The 9,542-nt window shown below is 34.7% G+C and overlaps 3 protein-coding genes across 4 annotated transcripts in view; 2 read left to right on the top strand and 1 right to left on the bottom strand.

The window, feature by feature from the left end:
* LOC109068946 (homeobox protein prophet of Pit-1-like) lies at nt 1–3,189 on the top strand. The gene is made up of 3 exons (XM_019085661.2): nt 1–92; nt 1,307–1,533; nt 2,766–3,189. Exons 1-3 carry the CDS (start codon nt 23–25, stop codon nt 3,123–3,125), a joined length of 657 nt encoding a protein of 218 aa, XP_018941206.1. The 5' UTR covers nt 1–22; the 3' UTR covers nt 3,126–3,189.
* LOC109068947 (multiple coagulation factor deficiency protein 2 homolog) lies at nt 3,190–6,699 on the bottom strand. 2 transcript variants are annotated; one of them, XM_042736383.1, is made up of 4 exons: nt 6,547–6,699; nt 5,905–6,094; nt 5,189–5,348; nt 3,190–4,965 (listed from the first exon to the last, which is right to left on the bottom strand). In XM_042736383.1, the coding sequence occupies exons 2-4, from the start codon at nt 6,075–6,077 to the stop codon at nt 4,834–4,836; spliced, it is 465 nt and encodes a 154-aa protein (XP_042592317.1). In that variant the 5' UTR covers nt 6,078–6,094; nt 6,547–6,699; the 3' UTR covers nt 3,190–4,833. The 2 variants fall into 2 exon arrangements, with proteins under 2 accessions (XP_042592317.1, XP_018941207.1); XM_019085662.2 differs by lacking the exon at nt 6,547–6,699 and having other exon boundaries at nt 5,905–6,118.
* A 1,207-nt stretch (nt 6,700–7,906) lies between these two features.
* LOC109113807 (tetratricopeptide repeat protein 7A-like) overlaps nt 7,907–9,542 on the top strand; it is a 38,258-nt gene continuing 36,622 nt past the window's right edge. The window contains exon 1 of the mRNA XM_042736382.1: nt 7,907–7,960. Within this exon, the coding sequence (XP_042592316.1) occupies nt 7,907–7,960 (54 nt within the window). The remainder of the gene's footprint in view (nt 7,961–9,542) is intronic.

Below are 9,542 nucleotides of genomic sequence, written 5' to 3'. Positions count from 1 at the left end.
GTCAAACCAGAGAGAGTCTGAAATGGACACAGACAAATCTCAGCAACAGTTCTCTGAAAATTACTCTGAGGTCACCGTTAGCTCAAGTGCAGGTAAGAACTCCTTTGAAATATTGATGAAAAATGTTTACAATTCAGTAATTTAGCAGATGCTTTCATCCAAAGCAACTTACAAATATGGAGCATCACAAGAATTGTATCAATCTGCAATGGCAACTTTTAAGAGTATAGAGTAGCACAAAAACTAAAGCTGTTCAATAGAAACTAGAACAGCAAGTTTTCAAGAAAGTTGTGATTGTGGTTTTAATACATAATATACTTATATCAGTCAGCACTTTTTGTTTAGTCTTTAGGTGTTTATTTTATTTTATTCTTTTATTTATTTCATTATTATTTCTATCGGATTGAAATACCATGTTTCAGTTACTCTTTTCGCAATGTGTTTTTATAATCCATTAGGTAGAGTCGGGTTATTATCATTAACAAATATATATATATATATATATATATATATATATATATATATATATATATATATATATATATATACGTATATATATATATATATATATATATACGTATATATATATATATATATATATATATATATATATATATATATATATATATTACTTGAAAAAATAAAAATGTATTTGAAAATAAAAATGTGAAATGTTGCCTTGGCAAGCTGCTGAAATGAAATGAGTTTAAGTTATTATTTTAAGTAATAAAAAACTAATTAAAATTAAATAAACTAAAACTTAAAACTACATATACATAAAAAAGCTAACAAAAACACTAAAAAACAAGTATATAATAGTTGTACTATAAACCATATAAGTGATTCAAAAACACTGCACAGTATGATATTCAAAAATAAATTTTTAGGGTAAGTTTGGTGCACTTCCTCTCTTTATCCTCTTGTTGTGAATAGACCCTGGAAACCCACAATTTGACAAATTAGTCACTTTTTTGGCCATTGTTTGCCTAAGCTGAGCGTAATCCTCAGGGCTCTGGCATGCCTCTCTCTCACGATATTGAGTTTAGGTGGCAAAGCCTGCTGTCTTTTGAGTGCCTGGACATTTGAATAGGAAGCACTAAGGCTTTTAAATCCTCCGTCTTCAGTGAACATCATTTGAGAGATGCGTACCTACAAATCCAACATCTCAGAGGTGTCAGTGGTTGATGAAACTCTCACTGTCAATAGGAAATTGCTTGTAACTAGAGAGAGAGAGACCTGAGTCAAGACTCTTTCTGTTCTTCTCATAATGAATGCGGCTCTTTGAATTTCACCCCATTTCATGCAGATGTTCAAAATCACCCAAGAAAAGATTCTGGGACATCTGAGAGCATCAGGGGTGGCGGAGGACGAGTGAGACCGTACCCCTCACCATCCCGCAGGAGACACCGAACTACCTTCAGCAACGAGCAGCTGGAACAGCTGGAGCTAGCTTTCAGACAGAATCACTATCCTGATATCTACTACAGAGAGGAGCTCGCCAGAGCCACCAGACTCAACGAGGCTCGCATACAGGTACTGTAACTGACCTGATTAACCGCTAACCTGCTAATTAACCTGTCGAGAATGAAATGTTTCCAGGTTTAAGTTACACGTATGGATAGAAACCCAGCAGAGACTTTAAAATGCTTGCTGCATTCATGGACAGATTCACAAAAATCTTCTTAAGACAGACATTTCTTGAGAAAATCGTAAGAAGTGGAATTCCTGAAAAATTCTAAAAAGTTCGAACATTTTATTAAACATTTGTATTTTTCTTAAGATCTTTTTTTCTTTGAGGCCTTGCTATTACACAATTAATAATACAATACAAAACAAGATCCCTATTTGAGTATTTTGTTTGTTTTACTGAAATTCAAATGTAGCAAAAAGTCTCAAAAGTCACTTATAATAAGAAACCAATACTTGTTTACAGTATTGATCACTGATTTTACTCGTGCCCATCCCTAGTACACTGGGGGACAAATAATGCTGAAAAAAAAAAAATCAGAAATTGCAAGTAAACACTTCCAATTCCAAAAATCTTTGTTTTGTTTGTTTTATTTACAGTTTCAAGCAATCCTCTTTTACAGAGTAGTAGTAATATACATGTGTAGCCATAATGTGGCAATGCTTAATAATTTAAACAACCCAATAAATTCATAAAACATTTTTTTATTATTTGACTCATTGATTTAAGATGAGTTGGAGGTTATCCTTACTATTAAGAGATTATTTCTTTTTAGGCCTTTTTGTTTGTTTTGGTTTTTTTCATTTACAAATTTTTTTTTTAGGAATTTTAATTGTTTAATACAGTTTTGTCTTTAACACAGTCTTAATGAAAAAAATAGAACGTTCTTAATAGTGCTATAAAACAATTAATCACGATTAATCATTTGACAGCATTAGTTCTTAAGAAATGTTTGAGAATAGCTACAGAACTCTAAATATTCTTAACTTTACTCATATGTTAGAAAATCTGGGGAAAAAAATAGCAGCTATAAAGAATTTTTTTAAACATTTTGCAGGTATGAAATTTTATTGGTAAAAACATTTTGTAAATCTGAAAACTTTTACTCACATTTAATAATTTCTGATTGGCCGTGCCACACAAATTACTTTTCGCTGGAAACTTGTTGCCTCACACCTGGCGTTCTTGTTTCTTGGCCACTGTTAAAAGATCTAATATAATATAATAACATATTAGTAACTGAAATGTTGCTGTCTTGTCTGATTCCTGTATCTGTACTGTCTTTGGCTGGCTGTAGGTGTGGTTTCAGAACCGGCGTGCCAAGCAGCGCAAGCAGGATCGTGTCTCTCAGAAAGTGCTGCCGGTGAGCATGATGCCAGGACGAGGGCCTCTCTTCAGCAGCATGTGCGTGTCTCCCTCCACCATGAGCCGGCAGTACCAGTGCCCTCATTCACTGCCGCATCTCCCCCGATTCTCCCCTGTGCTGCCCTCTGGAGGATACCCAGCCCAGCCGTGCTCCGGCTCTGCTTCATCATCACACACCTCCAGACAGCCTGACGTCTGGTACAGTCATCTGCGCAGCATCGGACCAGCCACCACTTCAGTGCTCTCCCTGGCCTCTGTGTCCACACTGGAAACCACTAGTCACTGGAACTAGAGCAAGAGCTGGTTTACCACCGTTTTATACAGTAGAAGGAATAAAGCTTTTCAGTGACAAGAAAGATCGACATTTTCTGTCTTTATTACAGTTGCAATCACACAGAACAGATTCTCCCAATTATTGCTGTATCTATACTAGACAAAAATAATCACATTTATGTTGATTTCCTTTGTTAACATTGAACTGTGACAATTAAACCACTAGATTCAGCTTATATTGAACATACTGTAGACTTTATAGAAGGACTATTATGAAAATGTAATTCTCAAATCTCAGATGAAATGTACAATAGACGCTTTGAACATATGAATTACATTTCCATTCAAAGTCATCACTAACAATTTACAGCTTTGGTAGAAATCAATTACACGGTTTATGTCAAGTGCTGTTCTTCTTGCCATTTTATGTACAGTAGGTCAGTGACAGTATTTTAAAAAATCTGTTGAAAACAATATGTGCTAAGTTGCTAGAAATGTGCTCTCTGAAGTCATGTAGGTTACATACAGTTTTGAAAAAAAAAACATTTTTTACCATTATCAAGAAAGATTTGTATTTTTCCTTCATTATGATATCAAGACAGTTTTTTTTTTTTTTTTGCTTTATGCACTATTTTATTTTTTTTTTTTTATATATCATGATCAAAGAAGCACATTAAAGTTTGGAATCATTAGACTTTTTTATGTTTTTCAAAGAAGCCTCTTATGCTCATCAAGGCAGCATTTATTTAATGAAAAACAAAACAGTAATATTACAAAATATTATTAAAGTTAAAAAAAAAAACTCTTTAAAGTATTTTAAAATTATGCCCTAAAAAGTTTTTTTTTTTTTTTACATCATGAAAAAGAAGTTTATTAAAGTCTCTACATGGATAAATTACATTTTAAATGCATTTCCAAATAAACAAATAAATTCAGACAAAATGAGCATCATGTCACTGACCCATGTGACATTTTGCATACATTCAGACTCTAACAGCAAGCTGAAAATCAGTGCACCATTATGTTTTAGAAGATACAATTCCTATTCCTGTTTTCAGAAATGCATAACATCGTCAAATGTATTTCCAATAATCTGGTACTTGTTTTTAATGTCAAGCAAATGAAAATTAAGGCTACAGAGGGATTCATTAAGATGTATAGGTCCAAACAGGCATATTGCACATTTAAATGTAAATCTAGATAATCCCAAATCTAGACAGGTAGATGCTTTGTGCTTAACAATAAAGTACTCGTCATTGCAGATGATTTTGAATGGGGTTTTTTGTAACGACAGTAACAATGATAATCCCTTTAAGGCAGAAAGAGCACGCGTTTGCCATAATTTATCAGCACAGCAGCAATTATTACTCCACTTTAGATTCATTTAACAATCAGCTTTGCAGGAAAGGGTCATTTATAGTAATTTATGCTTGTTTATGCTCGTTGGATAAATTTGGCAGTTTATACATAAAGGTCCATTCTGACAAGACATATGCAGATGTGAGTGCAACAACGAATACATGTTACACTGATGGCATACATACAAAACATCTCATGACACTTCATCATGACCCTCACCACTTCATTGTATGACATTTAATACAGGTTATACTGAAGCACGGATATACTGTGCCCGTGAAATCGCACACACGTGAAGGAATGTGCTGAGATTTGTACATCAGAGGTAATCTGCATTCACAGTAAGGCCGCAGCTCTCCTGTCGTCGTTTACTCCAGAGACCTCGCAAACTCTGCATAGTCAATGTAGCCATCATTGTTTTTGTCATCGTCTCGGAGAACATCGTCAATGAGGTTGATGAGATCCTCTTCCTTCATTGGCTGGCTGTCATCTCCTCTTTCCTGAAAAACCAAGACCAGTTGACAATATCACAGGTGTAATAAAGAAACGAAAAAAACATGACGAATGATAGAAAGAGAGGCTGAAACAAGTGTACCATATAAATCAAATCCTATAAAAATGTAAAAACATTTATATTTGTCATTCTAAAGTTAATATTATTCATATCAGGTGTGTCCGAAGTGCAAACTGGTATAAAGTCAAGCTCAAAGCTGGATCCCTCACCTCTTTATGGACATGAGTAATGGCAGTGGCGAGCTCGAGGCCATCCAGCAGATTGTTGCCGTCGTAGTCGTGCATCTTGAAATAGTGAAGCTGCAGTTCTTGAGGCGTCATGTCCGACTCGGGCTTTTCAATCACTCCCTCTAAATGCTCCATGATGTGGCTACGACAGCAGACGTGAGCTTCAGTTAAAGACTCGCGGAATAGTCACTACTCGACTCTGGTTAAAGTTACAATTCACTGGAAACAGCGACAGATCTTTTCATTCAGATACATCCAGAAAGAATTTATATAGTGCTGGGGTTTGGTTCTGTCCACTGATTTTGTGGTTGGATGTTTCTAATTGTTTCTGTACAGCTTTGATGGAAATAAATCACATACGGTTTGTCAAATGCTGTTCTTCTTGCAATTCTATGGATGTAAAACGGAACAGACCTGACAATCTTTTAAAAGTTTTTGTTGCTAGAAATGTGCTCTCTGTCTGTATTGATGTTGCTTACAGTTTTGAAAAATCTTTATACCATTTTCAAGAAAGATTTGTATGTTTTCAGCATTTTAGTTGCACTACTGGAAGACAGAGATCGGGACAAAATATCATTTTGCAAAGAGTGCATTTTAGAAAATAATCAAAGTTAAATCAACGTATCGACGTCACATGAACCGCTTCGGATAAGTGCACAGGTTCTAAAACAAGTTCTGAAGTAATGAAAGCTACTCACTCTTTATCCTGAACCATATTCCTGTCCAGCCGGGTGATGGGTGGAGGCACTTGATTCGAAGCAGCTGGTTCTCCATGCTGTCCTCCATGAGCCCACACAGACAACATACAGCTGGAGCAGAGCAGGAGCCAGCTCCACAATCCGAGCTGCCCAGAGCCTTCCTTCAATCTCATCACACTCAAATCTCGAGCTAATCAGAGTTCACGCGAGAATTAGAATGACAGCTCCGTTCATTACTGCTGACGAACACTTGTGACAGCAAACACGCAAGTTAAAAATCACACTGATTAGATTATACAGAATATCTATAATGAAACAACTGTATATATTAATCCACACATCTGATGGTAATGAGGAATGGGCGCATGCGGCATGACATGTGGAAGCACTCGAAGAATGAAGGAAATCACAAGAGCAATAACATAATTACTAAATATAATCAACGTTAAGCATGTGAAACAAGAAAAAGATAGATATAAATGCTGCAATATTACAGGAAGAGCAGTCTAACACTTAAACAACAGTTGTAGACGTTGCCCGTTACAGTCCTCTGAACGCTTTTCTGCGTTCCTCCTCATAATAATTAATAATAATAATACACCTTACAGCGATGTAACAACATACACGTGCAGATATACTCACCTGCTATGACTCACAGCTGACGGGTGAATATTCGCTCTATTTGTTCAGGCGCAGAGGAGAAACAACGAACTCCTGCTAATGTTTACTCAGCGCCGCTCTTTCTGACCGCCTCAGCTTGCCGTAGTTACCTTTCACCTCATGGACACGACAGCTAAACTCTGATTGGACGCGAAAGTTTACACACACACACACACACACACACACACACACACACACACACACACACACACACACACACATATATATATATATATATATATATATATATATATATATATATATATATATATACAATGTTTTAAAATGTTATGTTTTATGATGTTTTTATTTAATGTGAACAATAATAAAATAATATGAATAATAATAAATTTAATTATATTTTATAATGTTTTATTTTATGTGAACACAGTAAAAATACAATGTGTGACATATCAGGATGGAAGAAGAAAAAAAAATGCACTATATTAAAATCTAAACCGAATTTTACAACGATATTAAAAAACGTTACAATATGTTTTGCTCTGATTAAATTTATACTTACATGTAAAATATTAAAATACCAAAATCTAAACTAAAAAGTGACAGAAAATGTAATCATATAAAGCTAAATTTCAACGATATGTAAGAAAATATACTGAATTCTAGTGGCTCAGCTTTTTAACTCGTTTCTCTTTGTAATTCTTTTTGGAATAACATCTTTTCAAAAACGTGTTGTTGTTGTTTGCATTTAATTTAATTGTTCATTCAATTTAATAATTTGACGAGTTGGAAGAAAAAAATGCACTATATTTAAAATATACCTAATTTTCCAGCAATAATAATAATAATAAAAACAAACCGTTAAAATATGTATATACACATAACATTTATCTTAAATATATACGTGCATGTGTGCGTATTTATATATATACATAATAAATATACACAGTACACACACTTTTATTTTGGACGCGAATAATCGCGATTAATCGTTTGACAGCACTAAATATGTACGTATATAAGAAAATATACCGACTCCCAAAGGCTCAGTTTTATATAATATTTATATTATATTTATATTATACTATATTTTTTATTTATTTATTTTTATGTATTTTTATTTTATCATAATAAGCCTAAGAATTACCTACTCAATTTTCAAAGCGATATCAAGAATAAAAATAAATTAGAAATGATGCAGATTTTTTTTCCAGGTCAGGAGGCTGCACGCTGATTGGATTTGAGCAGTGCGTCATAAAGCCGAGTCCAGCGCGCTGGTCAGTAATAATCCACACAGCACAGCCGAGGAATGAATGAGCTCACTTACACCTCTCAGATGATGAGGACTCGTGCTAGTTAATCAGTCAGCACGGGCGTCTGCATGGCAAACCTCTGCAGTGAAAATGAGAGAGCCAAAGCTATTTTCCGACGGCTGGTTCGTTCTTGGTGTCGTAGAAATTAGACTTTAGGATAGCCAGTAGGTCGTGATGTTCCCTAGCAGCCGTAGCACTCCGAGTATTGAATGCAGTGGATAATGGATATTTTATAGGCGGTCGATGAATGATTGTTTCATTATTGCACTTTATGAAGTTTATAAAACCCATGTTATTTTGATAGCTGGAAAAAAATATGCATTTAATGCACTACTTAAAAAGTACTCTGAATGAGTTTCTGGCATAAATTGGCATAAAAGTTCAGGAGTTACGCTACCAGCATGCAGATGACTTCCAAGCTAGCAGGTGTGACCTTAAAGCAATAATTCAATAAGTCAATAAGAACATGTCAATGCAGTCCATTTTATAGGTTTAGTAGCTGTACACGTGTCGCTCAATCCAAGCGCTGACGCTCAGTTTTTTTTCGTCCACTAGAAGGCGCCACTGTTTCGGTGGGGTTGAGGACAGGTGTCTCATTTTATTGCCATTTGCATTCTGTGGCAGGTGTTTGCATCACATTAGTCAGTATTTTCATTTAAACAGACTCATGACTTGGTCTCATTCCAGACTATGATAGAAGCAGCTCCCTCTCTTGATCTGATAATTCAATTAGCCTGCAAATAGTTTATACAATAAAATTGGTTAAATGGATTAAGCCATCCAGCAGTGGAAGGATTTCAGGAAATAGCCATAGGACATAGGCTATTCATCAAGGACAAAAAAATAAATAAATAAATATAAAAACTCTTGTTATACTACATTTGTGACCATGGACCACAAAACCAGTCCTTGGGATAAATGTTTGGAAATTGAGATTTATAAATCATATGAAAGCTGAATAAACAAGCTTTCCATCATGTATGGTCATAAATCTGGAATCTAAGGGTGCAATAATAATAATAATAATAAATAACAATAAAAATATTGAGAAAATCGCCTTTAAACAGGGACATAACAGGGAGTTAGACTTCACACTAACCTGTGAATATATGAGGGAATATTAGAAATGGAATTTCCAGGGTTGAAAAAAAATCATGGAAAGTAGGCTAATTTTAGGATTTTTTTCCTCGGCTCTAAAATAGCTTACACTCTTAAAAATAAAGGTGCTTAAAAGGTTCTTTACAGCAATGCCATAGAAGAACCATGTTTGGTTCCACAGAGAACCATTCAGTCAAAGGTTCTTTAAAGAACCATCTCTTTCTTTTTGTAATCTGAAGAACCATCTTTCACCACAAAGATCAAAGGTTCTTCAGATGTTAAAGGTTCTTTATTCAACCATTCAGACAAAAGGTTCTTCTATGGCATCGTGAAGCACCTTTATTTTTAAGAGTGTATTTGTCAAATACCATTTTTGCAACCATATGCAAAAACCTTAATTTTGCATATCCGTAGTGAAAATGGGCAAATGTCGCTATTTGCATAAAACCAAACTGATTCCATTAGCTAGGTCTACATGTCACCGCCCACGTTTTGATTCCGCAAATCAGTTCATTTGATCGAAAGCAGATTAATATTCATGAGCCCAACATGCTTTTGAATATTAGCGCAACAGATATTACTCATATTTCTAGTCTGTTTATAATA

This window comes from Cyprinus carpio, chromosome B13 (genome assembly GCF_018340385.1).
Source record: "Cyprinus carpio isolate SPL01 chromosome B13, ASM1834038v1, whole genome shotgun sequence".
NCBI classification, from domain to species: Eukaryota; Metazoa; Chordata; class Actinopteri; order Cypriniformes; family Cyprinidae; genus Cyprinus; species Cyprinus carpio.
This window is presented reverse-complemented; position numbering and strand designations above follow the sequence as displayed.